This window comes from Arabidopsis lyrata (assembly GCF_000004255.2).
Source record: "Arabidopsis lyrata subsp. lyrata unplaced genomic scaffold ARALYscaffold_7, whole genome shotgun sequence".
In the NCBI taxonomy this organism is placed as follows: Eukaryota; Viridiplantae; Streptophyta; class Magnoliopsida; order Brassicales; family Brassicaceae; genus Arabidopsis; species Arabidopsis lyrata.
The window spans coordinates 10,235,820-10,261,580 of record NW_003302549.1 but is presented as its reverse complement, the minus strand read 5'-3'; the positions used below and the strand labels follow the sequence as shown (position 1 = coordinate 10,261,580).

Genomic DNA, 25,761 nt, shown 5'->3' with positions numbered 1-25,761 from the left:
GATTGAGATAAAGAAGAAAATAGCATAATGCATAATATACACAAGTTGAAACTATCACGACACTCTTTTAATTGGTATCCTATGTTTAAGTGGTTCATGGGTGTTATGTCCATTCAATAAGTGCATTAACCAATTATATACAACTTTGTAAATAATAACATATCCGATATTTCCTTTTTTACTTTTCGTATTATATTTATTTTATATTCTGCTTATATTAGTGGAAGACACTTCTTCCACCAAGTGAATGACAGTTTCTGACTTGTTCTTTTGGTGCTCATCATGGTTTTGTTCTTCTTCCATTGATCTTCTCTGTTCTTGGTTTTGGTCTTTGATTACGACTTGAACAAGTTGTTGTTGTTGTTTCTTTAATTTAATCCTGGTGGCTGATATGGTCAAAGCTCCAAGTCCAAGGATGGCTAAGCAGCCTGAAGCTGCAAAGACACCGTCTTTGACCAGGTAACAATCTTCATCGAGCCATCCTTCTCCATAAGCTTGAGCTCGGCTCATGCTTATTGCAGTACTCAATATCAAAATCACTACCACAAAATTGGACCTGACACATAGGTAAGGTAAAGAAGGAAGAGATAATTGATCAAATTATGAATCTAATCTCAAGAGATATTTTCTTTCTTATAACTCGGACGATACATAGCCTGATATGGTTAGAATCTTAGGGATGGGAAACAAAACTCTCAACCTTAAAATCGAACCAAACCAAAACAAAATGATTTAATCGAAACAATACCGAAGTTTTTTCATAATTTGATTGGTTTTCTAATTTTTTTTAATTTTTTTTTTTGGTTTTATTATTTTAAAATCCAGAAGAAAAAAAAAACAAATTTGAAACCAATTTTTGTGTCACCTAACCAATCAGTACAAATTTTGTTTCGATCAATGTTATATTTTATTCATATGAATATAAATATAATATTAATTAACTCCTTATTTATATTTCAAATTATTATTTAACTACAGCCAAACGGCCCAAACCTAGTCTAAAACAAAAATTAACAACCAAACCGAAATACAAATGGTTTTTTTAAAAAGTTTAATAAAACCGGAAAAACCAAACCGTAAACCAAATTACTCGCTCATAGTCTAAAATTCAGTAGGATATAACGGTAGGTGTGGTTCGGGCCTTCCTTCGGGGATTATTGGTTAGACAATTAGATGAAAACAAAAAAAAACAGAGAAGAGGGCAAAATATTTCACCAGGAAAGGAGCAATAGAACAGTTGGTAAAGTAAGATCAGTAATCTTGTAACCATCTTCTCTTTTAGTTCTTGTCCGGTGATTTCGGAACACAACTACGTTTCCAACGATCTGAGCAAGGCAGAAGCAAAACACAGCGGCTGATCCAAGCCCAAACGCATGGCTTTCGGGTACATAGCAGTTCCTCTCCGTGTCCCATCGAATATCTTCTTTCTAACCACATAATTAAAGTTGGTTCGATTTTTTCCATTAATAAACACAAAAAGAGATTTTGATGGATATTACGCCGTACCTTTGTTCTCTTGAACTCGGCTGTGAAACATGTGATGAAGGAAACGAGACCAAGAGATAACACGACTGAGTTGAGAAAAAGGTTGTGCATAGTTTCTAATGATTTTGTACCTTAATGGTCAAAATCAATGGGACGCACTTACATATATGTAATTTTACAACATAAATGCTAGTATACCTTAGATTATTTGAGTCAATTTCTCAGGCGAATTAATTTTCTTTAAAAAGTAAGGCTTAGAAACGTCTTTTACCAAACTACATAAGAAATTAAGAATGGAAAAAAGAGAGAGAGTAAAATATTCTTAATTATATCAAATGATTTTTTTCCAAAACCATTTTAAAGAATATAGATGATGGCGTATACAAAAAAAAAATCTAAAATTTTTGGATATGTGAGGCAACTTCTCAATTCTCATAAAAATCTTCTTTGTCAACTGATGAATATGGACATAAAAAGAGAAGAGAATATTATTACATATTAAATAAGTATTTTTTCCAAAATCATTATAAGGAAATAGATGATTGTGTTTACTAAAGGCGAGGTCAACGTATATTATTTGGCTTACATACAGTAGTGGCCTTATTAAAAAGGAAAAAAACATAAATAATGGCATGGATTATAAGTTGAGTAAGCCTTCCTGAGTTATAGACTTTGAAACTTTTGGTATATTTTTTGTTTTGTTTTAGAACTAAAATCTATTGCCTACTAGGCAAGAAATAGTATCCATTTTGCTATTTATCTCTTATTTGATTTATCAATTTACTAGTAGTAATAAATTTACAAATAAAAGAAAATGAAATTTATTGTCAATTGGTACTATATGACAAAGCAATTCTCAATAGAAGTTTATCAATTGTTATAAAAGAAACATTTCATTTAAAAATAAAATAGAAAATAAAACTAAATTCTATTTAGAACAGATGGTACCTCATTTCTTCCTCTTAAGAACATCAACAACATTAAGTCCAATACAATAAGCAATAGACTGAACGGTGACCATCGGATTAACCCCTAAAGCCGTCGGAAAAACACTTGTGTCCGCCACAAATAACCCTTCGACCTCCCAAGTCTCTCCTGTTGGCCTCACCGCGGATTCCTCTGGCCTAATTCCCATCCTACAACTTCCCATTTGGTGAGCTGAACATATCTGACCTGACAAATCCTTCAACGGCTTCGAACTCTCTTCTCTCACAAACCGTTCAATCTCTAACGTACTCGCTGTTCTAACATTCAAACTCCTACCTTCTGAATGATGCGTCCCAATCTCCTCAGCTCCGGCTGCGGCCAGAATCTTCAAGACTCTATCAAGACCACTCTTTAGACTCTCTTCGTCTTCATCGTTTAAGTTGTAGTCAATGTAGCTCTTGGAATTTATTGTTCCGGTTCCTTTATCTCTCAGAAGAGCAAAAATGTGTGCGGTTCTTGAAAATTTGAGCATTCGGGTTTTGAAATCCTTGCTTGATGTCCAAGGAATGATCCCTGAGAACATTCCTGGATGTAGAGCAGGTGTCTGGATAACCATTTCACCATAAGAACTATGCGTTTCTGCATTTACAACGCTAGACATCGCGGTCATTATTCCTCCCTCGTAGCTCTTTTTCTTCTTTTCCGGCCATTTATCTTCATCTGGAAACCATCCCCAAGCCATAACAACCGGGTGTAGACAAAGGTTTCTCCCAATGTTACCATTCCTCAAACCGCTCCGTTTCAACAGATGCGGCGTTCTAAGCGCACCGCAAGCCACTACCGTCGTTTTAGACTCTACCACATAAATCTCTTCCCCATATGCAAACGCAACTCCAGTCGCCTTCTTCTTCTTCCCCCTTCCACAGTCGTACAAGACTTCCATCGCTTCACAACCTGGAAGGATTAAACCGTTACCAGATTCCACCAAATCTACAAGCCATGTCTCTGAAGTCCCTTGCTTTTGACCTTTCTTGCATCCCAAGCAGCAAAACCCACAATAATGATCGGATGCAGCATTCCTCGGAATATTCTTTACTGGTAACCCTAACTCTTCACAACCCTTTCTCAATATCTCATTATTAAACCCTTCTTCTACAAATCCGCATTGAACACCCATTCTCTCACAGACAACATCCATTGCCTCTCGATACAAATCACTTCCGAACATTTCGAGTTTTGACTTTTCTGCCCATTCCTTAATCACATGTTCCGGTGTCTTGATCGAGGCGGACCAATTGATTGTCGAACCACCTCCGACCGTGGACCCCGCAAGAATCACTACGTTTGTGTCAGACGTCGCTAATAACCCACCGGATAAATACATATCATCCATTGCTTGCCCTTCAAGTAAAGAAAGTTTGCTTCTTGCATAGTAAGTCCCTGACTCCACCACCAATACTTTATAACCCGCCTTGGCTAAAACTCCAGCCACTACTCCTCCACCGGATCCGGACCCAACCACCACAGCATCACACCGGATTGTCATCACCAGGTCAGAGATAGATGATCCGTTTGTGTTCCTCTTTTGAGTTGAAACTGTGAATCCATGACCGGTTAACTTCTTTGCCACGGCTTCTCTAGGGCTTTGTAGATCGATGATGCCATTGTAAAGTGGTCCAAAGATCTCCTCAGGTTTCTTCTGCATCTTCTCATTTAGTTCTACTTCATGATCACTATGATCAGAGCTGGGTCCATCGTAACCTATTGCTTTCCACGCCAAGTTCCTTCCGTTTTCATCAACCTGAATTTTATTAAATCATTAGAAATTTTATTATTTTTAGTAGTTATATGGTATATCAAGTTGAAAAGTTTTAAATTGCAATCCCTTAAAAAAAAAAAAAAAAGTGACAAATTTCATGTTTCCCTGATTCCCTCCCGGATTTTCATTGGCTAACGAGTTTCTTTGAAGAGGAATTTTCAACAGGTCCACCAGACCTAAATTTTTGGGCCATAAAGACCCCATTACCATATTTGGTCTAAGAAGATATTTTGCATTTTGGACTCAAAATTTCAGAATCACTAGTACTATATATATTCAAAGTCATTACCAACTCACTCATGTCCTTGACTTCATGGTTAAATTCTTCTATGTAAAACTAGTTTTATATTTTAATTTACTCATACTAGTTAAAGTGAATAAAATGTAAATCTTAAATAAATTGATAAGTTTAATTAGTAGACTACGGTTAAAAAATGTTGACAAAAGAAAATAGACTAAGGTTAAACTTAATATTGCAAATAAATGTGTGAAAATCGTAAAACATAAAACTTAAAAGGAACATAATAAGTACGTACATATATGAAAAGTAATAAGAAACTGAAATGAGTAACAAAGGTTTAGAGTTTAATTTACCTGAGTGAAGAAGACAAAGGCAGTGATAAGTTTGATGGACCTAAAGAACATTCTAAGGAGTGAGAAATAGCTTGAAGACCAATTCAGCAATATCTCTTCTCTCTGTTTCTCCGGAAGCCGGCAGAATCTCCGGAAGTAAGGAAACTGGCCGGTGAAACTTCTCCGACCACACAAGATTAGAGTTCCGATCCAAGTAGAGAGTAACCACAATCCAGCTCTTAGTATCCACTTCTTTGGGTGGTGAAGTCTCTCACTCATCAACCTCGCCGCCTGTTATTACGATTTTATGATACAATAACAAACGGTTAATTAGGGTTAACGGTTAAATAATAATCAAAAGTAATGAAAATAGTTTTTAAGAAAAATATTCGTTCTATTTAACTTTAACCTAGAAATTTTCATAGCTGGTATATCTAGCCTAAAGGTTTTTATATTGGTATTACAGTTGTTTGAAACAAATGAACCCCAAATGTTTTGGTTTGCCAACCAGACCATATGCGGCCAAACCATGATTATGGTTAAGCAGTCGTCGCTAATTTGTTATCCCTAAAATTGACTAATATCTAATCGTTCTTTGAAACTTTTAATAGTGCATATCAATTAATAAAAATGTATCTCCACTAGAATATGACCCGCGGTACACCGCGGGTTAATTATTTGATTTTTTTATTTTTATAAATTGATGAATTTATTGTGTATAATATTTTTTGTTGTATACCGCGGGTCACATGCGTTGTATCTAAAATAAAAAATTTTAAGTTGTATTTGTTTTGTTTAGTGTTTAAGATTGTATAATTGTATTTTGATTTGTTATTTATAGGATTTCACCTGTGGTATATTGTCTCGTATTAATATTGACCCAAACCCGTCCAACCATAAAATCTAAAATGAAATTAAACATCATTTTGTTATTTTTTTAATAACACTTTTATTTAAATGTCATATAATTCGAGTTAATTTGAAATTTGCTTTCAAATAGTTTCCATGTATATTTTTAAATTAGTGTGTGTTTTTGGACCAACCCGTAAAAACAATTTATAATTGTATCTTAAAATACTAATTAGGATTTCACCCGTGATATACTGTCCCATTTTAGATAATTGTAAAAATTAAAGAAAGATCCGAATGACTCAATTTCGGGTCTGAATAAAACAACGACATGATTAAATGCTCAATTTGTTCTTAAAAATGTTAATATAGATTACACACATATTTTTATTCATCGATTGAGTAATATATGTCCGTTTTAAAAAATTTGAATTGTAACATATGCAGAAAAAAAAAAAACTAAAATTTACTAACTATTTATATATTTTATAATAATTTAAAATAATATAAATATAAGATCAAATAAAAGTGAAATAAGAATCATATATTTATGTTTAAATTAGGTAGAGAGGTTTTAGGAAATTAGTGCAAATTTGTTATATTAGCATTAAATCATCATATTTGATTTCTTTATCTATAAAAATCGTTGAGAATATACCATAAATAAAGCGTTTAAATATAGTAATTAGTTGAGAAAGTATATATATTTTAGATTTTATTAATTATTTTCGTTTTTTAATTTTGCCAAAATTTAAGGAAAGATCCGATTGAAGATTTCCGGATCAAAATTAAACAAATTTGACCCGATTTGGGTACCCAAAAACTGCTGCAAAAATGTATAGTAGATGTTGACAAAAGTCAAGACCAATTAATTTACACCTACACGATGTAGTAAACAAGATATGTAAGTTTCAATCTATTTTTACCCTTTTTTTTTTTGCAAATGGAGTTATGACACGAAAAAGGAACAATTGAATTGGTCCTCGGAGTAATATTAATACCATATTTATAATAATAGTTATATGGAACGAATAAATAGTAGCCAAAAGAAAGGAATATTAACAAATTTATTTTTAACAATTACTTGAGATGGCATCAATTGGCATGCGTGACGATGAAATTTAGGTGTACTTGAAATCTGTCGGCTCTATATATCACTGAAAGTACTGATTTTTTGTTGTCATCTAAAGTACCGTTTCTCTTTTTAGGCTTTTAGCGATGAAAAGTACTGATTCACATGCATGCAATGCAATTTTCTTAAATGTGTTCATCCAACAAATTATATATATAAATATCTAATTGCTAAATAAATTAATGTAATTTAAATGTAGATAGTTTAACCTGTAAAAGCTGTTGTTTTAATGTTGTAGAAGTCGAAAATGAATCACCTTTGAGAAAAAAGGTTTTACGTTTTGTGAAACAACTACAAATTTCTTTCAAAAAATGATCCTGATGAATCAAGAAAGATTACAAACCAAAAACATGTAACTTTATAAATTATGTCCATAAATCATTCATTTAGCAAAAAAAAAAAAAAACAACTGTACAACTAATGGATTGTTATTTAAAACATAAGGGAAATGAAAAACAAATTAAGTTCATTGGTAAGTAAATATCTAGCAAACGTATGGATCCAAATTAATATAATTTTAAATCATCCTAAACGATTTAAAATATTTTGTTTGTAAAAAGAGTTAGCTATAAATCTATACAAAATCCATGTATGTAACATCTAGTTTTTTTGTATGCTTTTTGACAAAACCATGTAACATATATAAATGGGGAAGCATATATATATGTCTTATATGTTATAAGTTTTTTTTTTTTTTTTTTTGTTAAATCTTATATGTTATAAGTTATAACTTATATGTGCATGCATGTGTGTATAAATTAGTATATTTGTGGTATATATGTAAATCTCTTTATATGTGAATGCATGTTTGTATATACAACACTTACGCGGTCAGGAGTTCCGGTCTGAGAAGCGGAGGCGGAAAAATATCCAGCGACGCAATCATCCACGTGTCCTACTCCAGAGCCGTCGATGGAGGATATGAAGGTATCGCAGATCGCAACTAGAGATTCCATCTCACGTGGTGTCAGTGAGTTTGCATAAAACGGCTTCGTTTTATCTCTCTGCCGGAGGTCTCCAGTTTCGACGTCTAATTTGGCCGCCGACGTCGTATCTTTCTCAAGGCAGCTTTTGTTTTGATTCTCCATTTATTCAATATTTTAAGTTGTGGCTAGTAAAGTGTATGTGGTGTTTATTTATATAGAGACCAAAGGATTAAATACAAACATATATCTATATATCTATATGAATTGATACATGAACCATATCTAATTGTTGGGTACCAGCAAGGAAAATTTTGATACCAGCAAGTACACAGGTTTGATCCGAATTATGTTTTCAAATTTTTATTATAATTCATAAGATTATATGTTTATTTTTTTTTTTTTTTTTGTGATCTATTTTTATAGAAAACATGGATATCATTCTTAAAAAACACTAGGCAAATATGTTTACTTTAGTCAAACTTTCTGAAATATAGTCCAGAATGAAATAATATCTTACATTTATGTTACAGTTTTAAATTGCATATTCTGAATCAGGTATAGATATATTATAAAAAGAAAATATAAATTCACTCTTACGAATATTTGTTTACGAATTCGTACATATACGTATGTATCCTAAATCCAAAAAACAAAAACAGAAAAAAAATATCAGAGGATGGGTATTAGACTATTTAGGTGGAGTCTAACAATCAACAATGGGTATTAGGTGGAGCTTAATATTTCAGAAAATTTACTCTTTCAATTCCTACATCATATGTATGTGTGAATATAATTTACATTGACTTTTTCAGAGTTTTTTATAAAAGTATTAAATTCTTTACACACCCACATTACTTGTAGTTGTATATAATAATAGATAATTTACAGAATCACGACTAAGTAGTTCCAACTACGTAAAGATTTGTGTTGCAAGTGAATACGAACGAAGTCATCGTGACGTGATTTATATAATAACTTACATATATGGTCTGGGAATTCATTTTAGCATACGGATTCACCAAGTAATGTACATTCGTTGAGATATCAAAGGGGTATAAACTTTGGCACTTTGCTCTTTGCAACAAATCTATAAAATTACATAACGCAAATGAAATTTATTAATACTAGTTCATTACTCAGTCTATCTATAATAAACTAGCGATTTATGAACCAAAAACGTTGTTTTATAGTAGTATTCGAATTTAAATGATCTATTCTGTATTATTATGGTTTAGACATGAAACTCATTTTAAATAAAACTAGTACTCCTTCCGTTCCTAAAAGTTTGATGTTCTAGTGTTTTAGGTTTGTTCCACAAAGATTGATTTTCTAGATTTTTTCTTTATTTTTAATTAATTGATATTAATAAATCGTAGATTTCAAGACGTAATGATTAACTGTTTTAGACTACTATTGGTTCATAGTTTATTAAAAATGTTTAATAAAAATAAATAATTAAACAATGATTGTTTCTTAAAATATGTGAAATCTCTAGAAAATCAATCTTTTAGGAACGGAGGGAGTAATTAATAAGCAAAATACCGTTTTATCTGGAAATTGGTAATAATTAAATTAAAATGAAACAAGACAAAGATGCTAAAACATTTTAGTTTGATAATTAACTAAAGAAAATGTCTACAACATTTCGAGACTTCGTTGGCAGAGGCTGATTCAGACATGAGTGAGTGAATGTCTACAGATATGGGAACTCAAAATAACAAAAGGAATGATAAAATCATAATAGCGAATGATTAATATAACACAAATCAGGTAATAATGTAAGAAAAATTGACAATGTTCATTAATATGATAGAATCAAACAAAGTACAGAGAGATCATGAAAGGACCCAAGGAGTGAGTGATCAGGGTATCAAACTGGACCCTTTGAGAAGAAAAGAAAAAAAAAAAAAACAAAAGAATTGAATGTAGAAGACAGTACAGTTAACAATACCTGTCCTCCATAATTATATCATTCATTAAGTTTCTGATTCTCCTCCAGATTTAGAGTTTTATCTTCTCCTTTTTTTATGTAAATTATAGGTGCATTGATATCATCGATTGTCCAATGCAAGTTGATGATGTGGTAGATGGAATTTAATAAAAATTTATGATCTCCTATTTTTGAACGTGCTAAATGTTTGTTATTTTTTAGAAGTGTGTATATTTATTGCGTATAGATTAAACTATTTTGAGTTTGTTTGGGAATGGTTACGAGTACTCATCTTGATCGGTTCAGAGTTCTTATATATATATATATATATATATATATATATATGTAGTTTGGGGAAAGATATACCCCATGGTGGGTGCGATGGTTGTCGAAAACTTTGAATTCAGATATTCATTATTTCATATCTAATCAGAAAATGCATTCTTATCATATAATACCCACTTCAATTCTTATGAGTGTTTATTAAAGATGCTTACAAATTTAATGTGTTGTCGCCTGTATGAAATATGAATAAATCATAAAAGACACAAATTTTGAATACATATTTTAATTTATTAATGTTATTTAAAAATATGATTGTCGGTAGACAAATTTCAAATTTTGAACACAGAAAAGTTCTCTTTGTAACACATAAAAAAAGTTATATGAATAGTTAAAAAGAGAAAAAAAGAAGTAACGGTGGAGATTGGTGTTTGATTTCTTCTACGACTACCATCGGGGTTTTAGACTTTTAGTTGATACTTATTTGGACTTCCAAAAACAGTGTCATATATAGATTTGTGTTGAACATTTGATTTCTTATGCTTTAATTAGAATACCCATTAAAAAGAAGAAAGTAGCCGTACAACAAGCTAAAAATAACGTTTTTGGTATCGCTAGTTTCAGTGATGAAAATTTTACCAATCAAACCCATAGGCCATAAGAAGAAAGTAGCCGGGATTTTTTTTTTTTTTTTGCAACATCCAAAGTCTTTGCATAATGATTTGAGTAAGCTGCCCATAAATCTAATACCCCAATCATTCAAGTAGGGATCAAGGACGAAGTGCATACATTTTGATTCTTCTAAAATGTCTTATCCGTTTCCACTCCTAGTTAACTAAGAACTTTTATAATAAAAAAAAACTCAAAGTCAGAGAAAAACAATATATGAACAAAAGAGAAAGTGAAACTTTGCTAAAACATTATACACATACACAACATACAAAGTTTATTTTGTTTTGGGACAAAACCATTAGCTCAATGTGACCCATTGAGCCTAGAGAGCAAGAAGAGACAAGCAGAAGAAAAAAAGATAGAAACAGAGATACATAGCAAATCCGTGACAGAAGTTATGACTATTTTCTTGCTCTTGTCAAACAAACCAATCAATAGTAGCATCACTATTACATGTCCCAACTTCGTTTTCAGCTGGCTTACCGATTTCACCTCTAACCATTGAGGTCGCTCCTGAAGCACAAACAAACCGTTGGAGAAGTCTTAGTCTTAGTATGAACCAAAAATGAGATCTTGATGAATTATATAGGTGGAGAAGGGTTAAAAAAAGGAGAAACCTTTAAAGTGAACATGCCAAAGAGGCTCGACCTATTGGAAACAATATCGTGTGAGCGCGACTCTGAAGTGTCGAGATTGCTAATGAACAACTCGTAAAGTCCCAGTCCAAATACCAACATCACAGTTCCTAGGAGATATATATCTACAAAATATTCATGTACATCATCAGCATCACATCAATAAAATTGTGGGCAAACAATGTTCTTAATCTGAAACATAGATAAACTCTCTCACCTATGGCCTCAACCAAAAGGAATATCACCTTCCCACGATTCACCGAATACTGCAAAAACGAGTCTACAACATACATACATCCCTGCACCGATGAAATTGTTAAAGAAACAGCAAAAATAGTATAAATGGGTTTCTTCTACGAGTTGCAAATAGAAAGTTTATTCTACACTCAGAAGAATCAAAACATTAGTGACATTATCTGCTGCTATTACAAAACAAAAACTAGCTTATGCATATTCAACACTGTTTCATCTAATTGTAGTTTAAACCAGACAGAGTAAGGAGATAATCTGGAGTGGCTTTACCTTGATGAAACAGAGAACCGATCCGAGCAAAGATCCTAATGTTCCAAGAAACGTCATAAATCGACAACTATAAATGACCTGAAAAGTTTCACGAAATTGTTTTAGTACGTTTCTCTGATTCGTTTCTTAAACCTTAAATAAAAAACCCTAAAAATCTCAGCTTTAAGCTATGAACAGAACCATCCAAATCCCTAAAAAAAGAACTCAGCTTTACCAAGATTTTGTATCGATTATCAGAAATCTGAAATCAACCCAATTACCTTCTCAATCCCCTCTTCTAAAACTTCAAATCTATTAGCAGAATTCGATGTTACAGCCACAGACGTAGACGCAGACGCAGAGCGCGAAGAGAGCAATCTTCCCGGAGACCTATAACTCCAACGCCAAGCAGAGCTCGTAACCGTCTTCGTTGTCCTCAATGGTAATTTCAAGCCGCGAGAGCTTGATATAACAAGCCTCTTATCGATTGGTACAAAATCTCGAAACCCGTTGAAGATCAATCCCGAAGACGATGGTGCGGCGATAGCATTTGCGTTAATGGTCCGGCACGGCATCGTCATGGCTGCTTTGAGTCGTGGTGGAGTCAACCAGGTGTGGAACTCGGGGGAGGTAAAAAAAAAAGAGAGTGAGAAGGAGACACGTGTCAGGAGATTGTGATTGCGCCGCCGTGGTGGAGTTGTACGGTCTCTTAGAGATCCACTTGGACGGTAATAATGGACATTTTAATCACGCGGGTTTTTTCAACAAATATCTCTTTTAAACAATCTAAACGCAGACGTGGTTTTGGACAAACGCAATCACAGACAAAAAAAAGAGCCACTTGAACATAACCATCGTCCATCGATCGAAATTATCTCGAGATTGAGAGAAATTTTGGTATTTAAATTGTTTCACAAAAAAGCTGATGCGTATAGTTTTAGGCTTTTAGCTCTTGCAAATCTATGTAGATCAGTTTGATATGTGACAATCACAAATCTAGTTCTATTACTTACAACGTTAGTCTATCAGAAATCATTACTTTTTTTGCTTGTGTATGGTTCGATTCAATATTTTGCGTCACATGAATGCATATGGAACCACTCAATCTTACCTTTTTTCTTTGTACTAATGTTCTTGCCTTCTGCCTTCAACATCCCATTACTTATGTTGGATGTTTATTTATTTTTTTGCATATGTTCTTGCCTTAATGTTTGCGATATTCACGGTCACGGAACTTTCTTTTTTTGTAACATCTGCTCACGGAACTTCGTTATATAAAATTCTCAGATGCAAAATATATTATTCAATGTTATTTTGACATTATGGAAAAGAATTTGGAATTTGTAATAATGCTGCATAGTCAAAAGTGTAGCAGAAAATCATGTAATGAGAATTGTCAATTTCAAGATGGAGAAAGAAAACTGTCGGCGCCGTATGTGACTGCAAAATACCATAATACATTCACATTCATTACATTGGTCTAAAAGCTATACAAACGAAATAGACTGAGCACATTTGTCTATTATCACAGAAATAGAATCATATTCTTACTTTTATATTTTTAATCAAGAAGAATTTCATAGTCCAAAATTTGGTGACCATTATTGTTCACGAATATAATAAAAATCTTCTGAATATCCCTTGTTCCAAACTTTTCCGAATATTCCGATATATAAAGAGCAGTAGAGGTTATTCATTTTGATCAAAATATGGGACTGTAATACTTTATTCAATAATGGAGCATTTCAGGTATAAAGTAGTTAATTTTATTATTCTTTTTCGCCATTTTCTTATCTACTATTTATTTCTTTAATGTGTGTGTTTTTTTTTATTTGGTCAAGATTTCTTTTCGTCAATGTTAAGGCGCTCTTTTACAAGTTACAACTTTCTATCTATAGTACTACATTAAGAACAAATACAGATACTACCATACTTAATTGTAAGAATCTAATTATCAAAAGTTGGTCATTTCACGTAATTTATGCTATAAATAAGTTTGCAAATATATGACATGTTTAGATTTCAAAAGAAATCCTCCCAAAAAAAAAGATTAATGATTTACATGTTTCTCATAATTAGATGTTGGTTCTAGTCTTCTAGATGGAAAACTATCATATGTTAGTATATCAATTGTAATAAAAACATTGTTTGCTATATTATGGATTAAATTGATTTACATGTCAGCTAAATAGTGTAATAGAAAAGTAGTCGAGTCATTGAATAACGGAAAAAAAACTGAATTCAATAAAATCTCGTGGAATAATCAAAAAATGCTTAAAAGGTATATTTAAATGATTAATGAAGTGTTTTATATTTTTTGCACGTTTGTAATTATATACACGAAATTTTTTTAAAAACGTAAAAATACGAAAAATAGATGAATATTCTGATTAAAAAAACAACAAAAACGTGAAAATGATATACTACTATTTATAATCTATATATATATATATATATATCACAATTTTTTTTACCATAAATGAGAACGAAACTTTACGGAATTAGATATAAAAAAAGATACACTCATGCATCATAAACTTATACTCTCTCCGTTTCACAAAGAGTATCGTTTTAAAGTTTTAATCTCGTTTCACAAAGAGTGTCGTTTTGTGTTTTCAATGCAGGTTTAATTCTCTTTTTTGTCCATACTATTTTAGCTTATTAATTAGAGAGAAAGCATTATTTAGTGTATTAATAAGGAGTAGAAATAAAATTTGTTTATTTTTCTTAATTTATGTGAAAAATAGTAGAATGACACTCTTTGTGAAACAGAATGAATATGATTTAGTTATATATCATGCAACGTCATAAGCTAACATATGTTATACGGAATACAATGAAACTGGTAACTTTTATCATAGGAATAACATTCGTTCTAACTAGGAAATTTATTATGTGATGCAACGGAATACAATGAAACTGGTAACTTTTATCATAGGAATAACATTCGTTCTAACTAGGAAATTTATTATGTGATGCAACGGAATCATCAATTCTACCTAAGTGTATCTCGTTACACAAAATGGCCCATAAACAACTTTGAAACTCCTCTTCCCTTTTCGATCTAATCGACAGCAAAGCTGATCTACTGTGAATTAAGACATCAACCTCAGAATTACGCAGTACCCAAATTATACCACAAGTGCTTTTATCTCTATTTCCAGTCCGAAGTCACATTGCATTTTAACCAAGGCTTCGCCGGAAGACGCTATTTGTTGTGCTTGTCATAAACCTGACATGATCAGTCAAAATTTCAACATACTCCAATTCTTGAGCATGAAACTATATACTTTGGAATCTTCCTTGATCTTCAGCAGAATGTCATTAATTAATAGTGAAAGCCAAACTTTTAAAGAAGAGGTTATTTTTGTTCTTCCACAACGACCAAACATCCAGGGAGAGCATCTTTGCAGCACAAGCGATACCATATTATTCTTGCACATTAACAAGACATGATGCATATTTTAAAATATAGACCGTGGATCAAAACTATCTTCCGGTAAAGGGAGAACCTGATAAAATTCAATTCTGTCTTGCCAAGATACAAGTGAAAAGGGACATGGTTGATAGATTCACCTTCTTTTCTTTTTTTTTAAGTTGATAGATTCACCTTCTAACCCACAAATTTTCACAATAACCCATTTTTAGAAGAAAATCTAAATAATTAAATTATTAACAACCAGGATAACTTTTAGATTAGAACGTCAAAAAAGTGGGAGACGCAGAAGAAGTCCACGTGACAAAAGTACAGATCACGCTCACGTGGTTTACGAGCGTAAGTAAATGGCTTTTTCCGTAATTTCACCAAAAGAGAGAAAAAAAAAATCTAATCTTAAGGTCGGAGAATTCATCTTCTATCATCCAACAGTGTGAAAGCGAAGATCTCTTCTAAGAGAATACGTGTCGGAAAATGAGTGGTCTTAACCTGTATTAAATACCCTACAGCTGAGGCTAAGGTTGTCTCTGCTTGATAGGGTTCCTCCTTATTACATCATAAACCATTCTCTGCCTCATTTCCCCATTACAAAACCTAAATCTCCTTCTCTCTTCTCTCTTCTTCTAAAGAGAGAGAGAGAGATTATGATATAAGAGTCTCACCGTCGGGCTCGGATTCGCTTGGTGCAGGTCGGGAACCAATTCGGCTGACACAGCCTCGTGACTTTAAAACCTTTATTGGTTTGTGAGCAGGGATTGGATCCCGCCTTGCATCAACTGAATCGGATCCCCGAGGTGTAAGAAAACTCGTGAATCCAATTAGATCTAGAAGAAATCTACTCTTCTCCTTCTTTATCTTCGTTTTCTTATGATTTTTTATTTTTGATCTAACCTAGAAAAAGGTTTTATATCTTTGAATCTTAAATTGTTTGGTTTGAGATATTTGATATTGATTTTACCCTGTTTTTGTATATTGAATCTTCTCAATCTCTGTTTTTTTTTGCCCAAATGTTGAATCTTTGATTTAGTTTTGATTTTATAGACCATTGATATTACATATGTTTTGAAAAGTTAGAAGTTGTTTGATGTTTGAGGACTTTTGAATTTAAGATCTAGGGGTTGATATGTTAGAGATTGTTGATGTGATTAGTTCTAGATTCGTACAATCTTATGAAGATTTGATTTAAAGAGAAGAGATGATGATTGGTTTTATTGTGGATAGTTTCGACGATGAGATTCAAAGTTTGACGATTTTAATTCGTCGTACAAAAGGTAACAGTCAAATCTCAGTGACCTAATTTTGTTTTGTTGGGTTTTGTGAAGCAATCTATTTCCCGGTTTATACCGATTTTGCTCTTTACACTTATGTATGATTTTGATAATTGTGAAATTACGAATTAACAATTCACTGTGTGCGACTGTTGTAGATGACAATGATCATGTTAGTTATGCAAAGAGATGAAGTGAGGAATTATTGGAGGCATGTGAAGTGAAGATATTTTTTTTTGTTGAATGTTCAATTTCTAAAAATCTATTTTTCCATTTTTGGATATGTAATGTTCAGAATTGTTAAAGATAAAAAATGGTGTGGAAGTAAAGAAACAGAACCAATTCGATTAGTACCGTTAGTGCAGAATAAATGCAAGTAATGATGGTACTCATGGTAGTGGAAAACAAACGTAACAAAACAACAAAGTTTAAATGTAACTTATAAAGTTAGTTGGTTGTTTGGTGATTATATATTTAATACCTAAATTGGTTGGTTGTTTCGGAATTCAGACTATACATTTCATATTGCAGATTAATGTTTTAGCTTTGTTATTGTCTTGTACTACCTTTTGTTTCTTTTACAGACCTTTTAGTTGGAATCTCTATTATATAAATATGTATGTATTTGTAAGTATAGTATCAGAAAAAGTTAAAGATTATGTGCCCAAGTCTAATGATAGTTGGATTTGAGCGTTTTCGTCAAAAAGTTTTCAGTTTCGTCAATGGCAGGTCCCTTATTTTCAGCTGCTCCTCTCCAGTCTTTTTTTAATGTATTTTTAAACACTATTATAATACTAACATAAGTAGATCAATTGTGCAAGATCTTATGATAGTTGTTGGTTTGATCTCTTTTGATTTCGGCTTTAAATTTTCTGCTTTGCAATTTTATTGTTTTTTAATTCCAATGTAGTTTATGGAGAATTTACTTTTTTCTCCGGCTTATGTCTCCGGAGATTTTTTGTTTTTCGTCGGTTTAACTTCCTTCCTTTGGACGTTTGGTTTCATGTAAAGTTTCATCTCAAGTTTTAACAAAAATTTATAGATGAAAAAAAAACATCTTACGATAGTTGTTATTGCAAAATATTTTCCTCTCATAGGGATGAATGTTATATCATTTGTTCACGTGTTTTTGTTCACGTGTTCACGATGTGAAAACGTAGTTCCGTTATTTTTTATCATTGAAATATTCATCAAATTTTCACGTTTTTCACGTTTTGCAAATAATAATCTTGCTATATATTACTAGCGTGTTAAAAGTATAAATAGAAAAATCAAAACGTGATTAATCTACTAAAATTAGCTTTTCGAGGTTATCCAAAAAAGAAAAAAAATGTTTTCTAGCGATTAATAATTATTCTACAAAAACTTTCTTCAGTTCATTTCGTTCCGCTAATAATTGTTCAGTCCTCTCGTTATTCCGTTATTTTTCTGACATACCACTATAAACTTTTTTCATCTAATTATTTGAGATATGTTAAGCATGCTAATTTTTGTCACAGATGTTTGAAATGAATAGATTGAATCAACTAAAAATCAATAGAAACAATAACAACAAAATATCATTCCTTTTCTATTTCTTAAAACAAATCCAAACCAATTCAAAACACACCCTAGTGTAGTGAGTAGTGGCCGATGCAAAATTATTAAGTTTGGAATTATTATGCTCCGTTAAGAGGCAGTTTTCTAAAATACGCTCTAGGCGGCCGTATATACGGTAGTTATACGCTATACGGCAGACTACTGTACTGTTTTTAAGCTATGCGTTTAACAAATACGGTTGGATTCAATACGACCACTTATACGGTGCTATACGGCTCAATACGGCCATTTATACGGTGCTGCTTATCTAAATGCGGTTGTCATTGTGTTTTCATTTTTTTGAGAGTTGGAGTTTAGCGTGAGACTCTTTTTATTTTTTTTTACAACTATTTTTTTTATGATATTATATATATTTACAATATATTTATATTATATATATATATTTTATAAAAATATATTTACCGTATATACTCCGCATATACAGTTAGGCGCTATACGGTGATCCACCGCCCGACTACCGCCTAACGTACTTTAGAACTCTTATTAAGAGGTAAAGTATAGATGATGAGCAAAATGTTGGAAATTTTAGAAACAAAAAAACAAGAAAGCATCATGTGATTCAAACTTTGTTCTTGTCAGAGTCTCTGAAATTTCACTTTCAAGCACAAACCGAACCTCCATGTTCTGTACAGAAGAAACTTATGGTTACAAGTCAGGGCATCTAATCTTGTTTCTTCTTTTTTGGATTTTTCTCTTTCTTATTTTTGGCAAAAAAAATATATTATTTAACTTAAATATTTCTAAAAAGAAAACATAGGTTTAAAGTTTAAACTTTCTTACAAGGTATATATGATTAGTCTGGATATTAATTGAAGTTCAAACAAAAAGAAATTTCTATTAAAAAGTTCAAACAATAATTTCTTCATTCTCTGATTCACATTTCGTCCTTGACCATATCAGCCAGAAGAAATAAGATAGAGAGAGATCTCGCTACTTCAGCTGATCATATTGACTGCATTTTTTTGGCTTTTTAATCTTCTGTATGCTTCTCTAAGATGGTTTACTTATGGTCTGATTTAGGTTCTTGATCATCAATCTCTTGTCTAATCATATTGATGATAATCTGTTCTCACACAACATAATGGTTCTGAAAGGGACTCTCAGAATGTTAATTGCAGGGTGTGTCCACTATGTCGTCTAGGCGACGACATTTGCAAACATGATCCCCACTACCTGAAACAACACTGATGACTCTGACATGAAGTTTGAAGCTTTCTGATATCTAAATCCAACAAGCTTTCAGGACTGGAACTGAATCAAAACGAGTGTATATGCTTGGGAAGAGTTGTTCACAGGCTTGTTCCAATTGATTTCTGACTTTTCTAGTTCTAATTTCTAAAAGATGAGATGAGATGAAAAAACAGTTATCGAAACTCAAAGATTCTTCACAAAACATAATCAAAGCTGGTTACATTGATACCAGAGAATAACGTAGATACTCGTGATTTCGCAAATGATGAAGCTAGAAGTTCTTTCGACTCAGCTGCGACACAAACTGATCAGCTGCAGCCACAGCTTGAGAAGCTGATCCAATTGATCCATCATATCTGCAAGAAGAAATCATAACCATCTTAATTTTGGACTGAAAATGTATAATGAAGATATGCAATTGAGCAGAGAGTGCAGTGCACTCACAGAGCAACCAAGACGTAAACCGCAGTCTGCATAACAATAGCTCCTTCACCAGCAGGCTGGGAACTGTTTAAACACCGAGCAGCGAACCAATTCTCATGAATTGATGTTATTATGTCTGCAGATTCCAAGTCCTATTATTAAACCTCAAATACTCTCCAAGCAAAAGATCAAAAGCAAACAAACTTTTACATTGATTGGATCCAAGAACAAAGGTCTCAGTAGGAAGATTGCCACGTCTCATGAAATCGATGAATGGCTTTAGATCAACTGGATAGAGATCAATCCCTTCATGTTCAGCTCTGCAAAGAACTCAAGATTATGTGAATTCTGATTAAAGCCAGAAAAAAAGACTAAATCGAAATCTAAATCATATATACAAGAATACATCAAAGTTTCGATCTTTCACTGCAGATAACAATCTAAAGAACAACCTTTAAGCAGAAACAGAGAGAGTAGATTTTGAACGTGATGAATTAGCTTACATTGTTGATAAGAGACGAGAAGGTCCTGTAGGATCATAGTTAATCAAAATAGCAGCCTTCAATGGATTGCCTGCACAAAATTCAAAACTAAAATCACCAAAAGGAAGATTCTTTCTGGGTTCTTCTTCTACTTTTCAAAATCTTACCCAAACTGCAAAACAAGAAGAAGAAGAAAACAAGAAGCCTAATCGAGAGAGAACTTACCTGAAGAGCCAACGTTACCCGAAGTAACCCATTTGTCCCAAGCTCTGTCCACAAACGCCGAATCCATCGATGCGTTTCGAAAATTTTAATAAAGCAATGATTTTTAGGGCTCTGCACTTTACTAAACAATTGAGAGAATCAGAGCACCAAGAGTTTCTATAGTACACAGTCTCTCTCTCACTCTCTCTCTAGGGATTCGTATAAATTTGAAAACTTTTCAGATAAACTCGATTAATACAAAAACTTAATCTTAATAAATCAAAGTAAAAAGATACTCTTTATTCAAATTGCAGTGATTATTGATCCGATTTGGAAAACGAATCCACAATGTTCGAGAGATCTTTTAATTGAAATTAAAAATTGAACATTAAGATGATTCTAGTCTTCAGTTGAAATTGCAGGACACGTAGGATTACAAGTCGGCGACGGACAGTCTATCTTCTGAAATGCACTCCGGCCATAAAACCAGTTTCCGACTGCTTTCGCAATTCTCTGCATAAACAAATCAAAATCAGAACTAAAATCGAATTGAAAAGATTTAAAAGTATTGGAAGATTGAATTACCGTATTAGCGACTTGGGGACCTTTGTCACCGGACCAAGAGGCGGCGCTTCCTCCTTGGCAATGAGCGTGACACGAGTCTAAGAACAATCCTCTCGACGGTGTACTGTGAACCGGTGATAATGCACGCATCATCTGATCTCTAAACCCTGAAATGTTTAAAACCAACCCCGGTTTATTCTAATTTATCACTAAACCAAATCACTTGTTTTCAATTTAAATCTTGATAAACCGAACTGATCATATCCAAAAAGCAAACCAAATTTCAGAACTAAAACCACCCAGTATAAACCGGGACAATCTAAATATACCAAAATCCGGTTAATTACCTTGGACGGTTTTGAGCTGAGCGGCACTACATTTCTTGAGATCAAGCTTACAATTCTTCCATTGTTTTCCCTTATCAACAGCAGTGGGAGCCAAAACGTTCTTGATCTGAAAAAAAATTCATCAAATTCGATAAATGTATCCGATTTGTGTATTTTTATAACGAAATGAATGTTTTTGTATATATCAAAAAATGTATATCATGTATGTATGTATCAGACCTGCCAGGAATCGAAGGCGGCGTTGATGACAAAGAGCGGTGTTCGCATGGAAGGAACCACATATTGCGGGAAGAAACACTGCGAAAAACGATCAGGGAAGTCGTTAGTATCAGTCCATAGATGGAAAAAAGTGTCAAGATCAACATGTTGGGATGTGTAGTTAAGTACGTACGAGTTCTGGTTTCATTTTTGAGGTGCAAGAAACAGGAAGACTCTTTGCAGATCCCTACAAAAAGATTTCAAGCAAGACTGGCTTTAAAATTATCATCATGACTTAAAAGAATTAACAATTGAGAGATATTAAATAAAGAGTTATACGTGAAGCGCGACGACTTTGCTGTAATACGATTCGATGTATGATCCTCCTGTGATATCTTTACTGTATCATAAATCCAATTCAGTGATAATAATCAGATGATTAATAGTTGACATCAAATAAAACCGGTTTGTTTTGGTTGTTATCAGTTTAGTTTCAGTTTTGGTTAGATTTAGTTTAAACTTTCGGTTTGGTCCCATATGCTTTTTTGGCCAACGCCTAAGAGAATGTACACGTACCCGTGGATAAAGTAACCGGCATCAGAAACACATTTGACGCTAGCTGTTCGGGGAAGTATGGCACGGAAAGTGTCACAATGTAGAATCGCGGCCAATGCTCCGGCTGAACAACCAGAGAGTATCGCCTGAAAAGTTTTATCTCTAAATTAGTAAGAAGTTAAGAATTTTTATTTGATACAAAGAATGAGAGATGTTGAAATATGAACATGTAATATACGTTTTGAGCGTTTTTCATTCCTTTAGCCATAAGATCATCAATCACCGCACGCCAAACTCGGGCACCGCGGAAGAACAGCTTATTCGCCTGAAAATATTCAAAGTTCCGATAATAAATCCGACAATATTGAATATGATAATTTTAAAGTACTTCAAAGAAAATGTGAATTTTGGGATTAATTTTATTTTATTTATTTTTTTTTTTTGGACTAAAAATAAAATTTATCTTCAGAAATATCACAATTTAGTCACTAAATTACCGGATTAACGGCTTCTACATTGCCGGTAAAGGATGAGCCATCGCAATATCGTACTTTGATTCTGTTCCAATTGTAAAAATCTGAACAAAAGAAAAATCATTTTTATTAAAAATCAAGACAGATTCATTACCATTACTCTATTATAACTCTCCCACAAATCTCTGGATCATTAGAAACTAAAAAAAGAAGTTAAAAATTAAAAAAAAAATAGAAAACAAAATTAGTTTAGACCTGGGTTAGTGCTTTGCTTGCCACCCAAGATACCGGAAAATCCAAAGTCTTTGTTCATGAATTTGGACGAACCCTTCATTGTACCCTTACGTTCATTACATGAAGCGACGTCGGTACACCATCCCCCTCCCTAACATATAAACACCATTACACTTCATTCAAATTTAATTCAACTAATTCTACCTTATTTATATATTACATTTCTTTTCAGTCAAATATTATTTTTAAAAAACATTAGATGCGCACGTTAAACGCCGCAAATTTCTTTAACTTTTTACTAATCACACAACTATAAAGAACTACGATTTATATTCAGTCATTTCAACGACAAAGATATCAAGTGGTCCAGAAATTTGCAAAAAAAAAAAAAAAAAAAAAAACAAGTTTCTTTACCTCCATGTGGACGATCCAATTGTTAACACCCGAACCAAACCCTTTGTCGAAATGATAAGCTGGTGCACTCCCATCCAAACACACTACATAATAAATATATATATTCTCAATAACTTATTGAATTATCCGATATAATGCAATTGTGTAAATATGAATATAAGTATATGTAAACCGTTGTTGCATATTACCGGCTCCTTTGGCAACGGCGCTTTGTAGATAAGTGATGGGAACGGCTCCGGTTCCGATCACCACCACTGCCAACACTAGCAAACTTGACCAACATTGCTTAAGCCTCCCCATTCTATAATTCTGAGAAAAAATAAAAATAAACAAGCTAACGATTTAGTTTTTTCAATAATAATATAATTATACATTTATAATGCGAATTACTGCTTTAATATGGTAACATGCGGACTGACAAATTTATTCATTTTGAACTGACCTACATTTTCGAGTGGATAATAATTTTGATAATTATACTATTATAGTAATCCATTGTTTTAAGATTCCACGAATCCACGTTATTAGAAATTGGAAATTTAGACTATTAAAATGTAGATAGATGGCCAGAAAAAGACATCCATCGTCCATGTGCGTGTATAAATATCTTATAGCTTTTCTCAGACCAACTTTTCAAGTTGTCTGTAATTATTACCTTGCTCCACTAAACAATTACTATCATTACAAATCTATCATAATCCATTACAGATTTACAGTTAACATTGCTAATCGCTATTATGGGATGTTTGTATTTTGAGATACCAAAAAATACCCTTTCACATCATCTCAACTTTTACTATGTAAGAAAATCATATCATCCCCTTATTCATATTCAACTTGTTGGATCGCAGAGAAATGTGTTGAATCATATCAAATTATCAATTCCCGAAGTAACAGCTTCGATGTCATTCACATTAATGATAAGAAATTCATTAATGGCAACCCTATATAGTTATAACTAACAAGACTAAAACCAAATATTCAATTATATTTTGTATTATAATGAAATGATAACAATCTGAGTGTAAATATCGAACTTGCATAACTATAAAAAGGTTACAATACGTTCAAATAAAAAAGAAATTCACAAAAATGATGCATACCTTGTGAAAATGGAGTCCTCTAAATTCTTGTTTGGTTAGAGAGAAGAAAAAAGTTTTGTTTTTGGTGTGTTAATGAGATGGATAGAGAGGAATCTGAAAGAGAGAGAGAGAGAGAGAGAGAGAGCTTTAAAAGTTTATGGAAGCCAGCCATGGTTGTCTTCTTCATTATATAGATCCATCCACAAGTTTTTTTTTTTTTTTGTTAAAGTAGATCCATCCACAAGTTGCAAATAAAAATCAAACTTTTTTCTTTAGCAAAAAAAATCAAACTTTTTTCTTTAGCAAAAAAAATCAAACTTTTTATTCTTTTTAATTTGCTTTTTATTTAATCTTTTGCTTTAATTTGCATAAAGTTTTTTCCTTTTATAAGATACTTGTGACTGGCATAGCGTGTACATGTGTTAGTAGATTCGCCAGGTTATCCAACGTCAAGAAACTACATTATAAAAGTTTTTTTTTATGTTGTCCCATTTTGTTTTATTTTTTTTTTATCAAATGTGTTTTAAAAGATTGGTTCTTTTATTAAATATTTTTAATCGATTCAATAACACGATATAACTAGTTTAACCAATTGATAAAAAATAAAAATGATTGTTCTCGGACCTTGAGAATACTGATTATGCATGTTTATTTAGATATTCAGTTTTAAAGTTATCATCAATCTAATAATATGCGTCTTTTTCACATTCGTATTATAATAATTTATCCTAGCTTGTTATCTTTGTAAAATATAAATCTATGAAAGCAATTAAATAAGAAAGAAAAAGTATGGTTTGGCACGAGGACTAAAAGTGTCGGTGCAGCACACCGAACGAGTTAGCTGGGCAACAGCCAAAACATGTTAGAGATTTTTCGTAAAGACAAAATTTAAATATAATAATTCGTTAAATTTTACGAACTAAAAGGAATAATTGTTAATTATGGAAGCTACATGAATATATCATACTCCATGTAGCTTCCATAACTAATATCTCTTTCGCCTTCTAAAGCAAAAATCTCACAAATTAAACCAAATTTTCTGTTAGTATTCTCCACCACGAACAAAAGAAGAAGAGAGGGGAAAGATTTTGTATGTGTGTGTTCGATAACATAAATGAGAAAACAATGGCCCGACGATATAGCCAAGCTCAACGTCCAAGCTAAGCCATAAAGAGATGACCTTAATGACAAAACCGTGACAATTAATTTGCAGCTTTAATTGTTTTTATTGATTTTCTGTTGTTACAAAATTCTGTCAAAGGAGATATTAGTTGATTTTGTCAACAAATAATTCAAAATAAAATATGGGCAAATATAATCTATGAATTAGTTAGTTTTTTTTTTCTCTAACTTTCAAACCTCAATTTTATTTTTATAAGATTTTCATTCAAAAATCCATCTCCTAAATCACAAAAGATCAAATCAGAAACCAATAATGACGATAAAAAAACGTTGTCTTTGTAAATATTGAGTATAGCAGTTCCATTTTTTTAGCGTTTGAGAAATGTGAAAAGATTTATCATTTTTTTTTTTTGTAAATCAGATTTATCATATTTAAAA

The 25,761-nt window shown here is 32.4% G+C and overlaps 5 protein-coding genes and 1 long non-coding RNA gene across 6 annotated transcripts; 1 reads left to right on the top strand and 5 right to left on the bottom strand.

Annotated features, from left to right (window-relative positions):
- Positions 1-52: 52 nt before the first annotated feature.
- LOC9304016 lies at positions 53-1,903 on the bottom strand. The gene is made up of 3 exons (XM_021018789.1): positions 1,507-1,903; positions 1,216-1,427; positions 53-556 (listed from the first exon to the last, which is right to left on the bottom strand). The coding sequence occupies exons 1-3, from the start codon at positions 1,594-1,596 to the stop codon at positions 202-204; spliced, it is 657 nt and encodes a 218-aa protein (XP_020874448.1). The 5' UTR covers positions 1,597-1,903; the 3' UTR covers positions 53-201.
- A 422-nt stretch (positions 1,904-2,325) lies between these two features.
- LOC9304015 (long-chain-alcohol oxidase FAO4A) lies at positions 2,326-7,923 on the bottom strand. The gene is made up of 3 exons (XM_002867897.2): positions 7,613-7,923; positions 4,826-5,095; positions 2,326-4,213 (listed from the first exon to the last, which is right to left on the bottom strand). Exons 1-3 carry the CDS (start codon positions 7,871-7,873, stop codon positions 2,435-2,437), a joined length of 2,310 nt encoding a protein of 769 aa, XP_002867943.2. The 5' UTR covers positions 7,874-7,923; the 3' UTR covers positions 2,326-2,434.
- Positions 7,924-10,807: 2,884 nt separating this feature from the next.
- On the bottom strand, positions 10,808-12,552 carry LOC9304014. Its single transcript, XM_021019677.1, has 5 exons — positions 12,013-12,552; positions 11,753-11,830; positions 11,448-11,529; positions 11,213-11,355; positions 10,808-11,108 (listed from the first exon to the last, which is right to left on the bottom strand). Exons 1-5 carry the CDS (start codon positions 12,310-12,312, stop codon positions 10,899-10,901), a joined length of 813 nt encoding a protein of 270 aa, XP_020875336.1. The 5' UTR covers positions 12,313-12,552; the 3' UTR covers positions 10,808-10,898.
- Positions 12,553-15,683: 3,131 nt separating this feature from the next.
- LOC110226888 lies at positions 15,684-16,932 on the top strand. Its single transcript, XR_002330767.1, has 2 exons — positions 15,684-16,438; positions 16,594-16,932. It is a non-coding gene; the product is annotated as an uncharacterized LOC110226888 (long non-coding RNA).
- A 2,372-nt stretch (positions 16,933-19,304) lies between these two features.
- Positions 19,305-20,514, bottom strand: LOC9304013. Its single transcript, XM_002867895.2, has 5 exons — positions 20,356-20,514; positions 20,152-20,221; positions 19,859-19,968; positions 19,670-19,784; positions 19,305-19,581 (listed from the first exon to the last, which is right to left on the bottom strand). Exons 1-5 carry the CDS (start codon positions 20,420-20,422, stop codon positions 19,497-19,499), a joined length of 447 nt encoding a protein of 148 aa, XP_002867941.1. The 5' UTR covers positions 20,423-20,514; the 3' UTR covers positions 19,305-19,496.
- A 95-nt stretch (positions 20,515-20,609) lies between these two features.
- On the bottom strand, positions 20,610-24,351 carry LOC9306062 (pectin acetylesterase 7). The gene is made up of 13 exons (XM_021018624.1): positions 24,223-24,351; positions 23,308-23,428; positions 23,120-23,202; positions 22,727-22,856; positions 22,496-22,575; positions 22,237-22,323; positions 22,020-22,144; positions 21,783-21,843; positions 21,637-21,690; positions 21,465-21,542; positions 21,246-21,351; positions 20,920-21,065; positions 20,610-20,847 (listed from the first exon to the last, which is right to left on the bottom strand). The coding sequence occupies exons 2-13, from the start codon at positions 23,417-23,419 to the stop codon at positions 20,734-20,736; spliced, it is 1,176 nt and encodes a 391-aa protein (XP_020874283.1). The 5' UTR covers positions 23,420-23,428; positions 24,223-24,351; the 3' UTR covers positions 20,610-20,733.
- Positions 24,352-25,761: the final 1,410 nt, after the last annotated feature.

Excerpts from the sequence above, each read along its gene's own strand:
- LOC9304016 (XM_021018789.1), bottom strand. The coding sequence starts at position 1,596 with ATGCACAACCTTTTTCTCAACTCAGTCGTGTTATCTCTTGGTCTCGTT. Across the intron at positions 1,428-1,506 it reads CCGAGTTCAAGAGAACAAAG|AAAGAAGATATTCGATGGGA; the intron begins GTACGGCGTAAT and ends TTATGTGGTTAG. Across the intron at positions 557-1,215 it reads GTTCTATTGCTCCTTTCCTG|GTCCAATTTTGTGGTAGTGA; the intron begins GTGAAATATTTT and ends CCTATGTGTCAG.
- LOC9304015 (XM_002867897.2), bottom strand. The coding sequence starts at position 7,873 with ATGGAGAATCAAAACAAAAGCTGCCTTGAGAAAGATACGACGTCGGCG. Across the intron at positions 5,096-7,612 it reads AGACCGGAACTCCTGACCGC|GCGGCGAGGTTGATGAGTGA; the intron begins GTAAGTGTTGTA and ends TCGTAATAACAG. Across the intron at positions 4,214-4,825 it reads CCTTTGTCTTCTTCACTCAG|GTTGATGAAAACGGAAGGAA; the intron begins GTAAATTAAACT and ends AATAAAATTCAG.
- LOC9304014 (XM_021019677.1), bottom strand. The coding sequence starts at position 12,312 with ATGACGATGCCGTGCCGGACCATTAACGCAAATGCTATCGCCGCACCA. Across the intron at positions 11,831-12,012 it reads TAGAAGAGGGGATTGAGAAG|GTCATTTATAGTTGTCGATT; the intron begins GTAATTGGGTTG and ends GAAACTTTTCAG. Across the intron at positions 11,109-11,212 it reads TTGGCATGTTCACTTTAAAG|GAGCGACCTCAATGGTTAGA; the intron begins GTTTCTCCTTTT and ends TTTGTGCTTCAG.
- LOC9304013 (XM_002867895.2), bottom strand. The coding sequence starts at position 20,422 with ATGGATTCGGCGTTTGTGGACAGAGCTTGGGACAAATGGGTTACTTCG. Across the intron at positions 19,785-19,858 it reads TGTTCTTGGATCCAATCAAT|ACATAATAACATCAATTCAT; the intron begins GTAAAAGTTTGT and ends TGGAATCTGCAG. Across the intron at positions 19,582-19,669 it reads GTTTACGTCTTGGTTGCTCT|ATATGATGGATCAATTGGAT; the intron begins GTGAGTGCACTG and ends TTCTTCTTGCAG.
- LOC9306062 (XM_021018624.1), bottom strand. The coding sequence starts at position 23,419 with ATGGGGAGGCTTAAGCAATGTTGGTCAAGTTTGCTAGTGTTGGCAGTG. Across the intron at positions 22,145-22,236 it reads GAATGAAAAACGCTCAAAAC|GCGATACTCTCTGGTTGTTC; the intron begins GTATATTACATG and ends AAAACTTTTCAG. Across the intron at positions 20,848-20,919 it reads GTCCCCAAGTCGCTAATACG|AGAATTGCGAAAGCAGTCGG; the intron begins GTAATTCAATCT and ends TTGTTTATGCAG.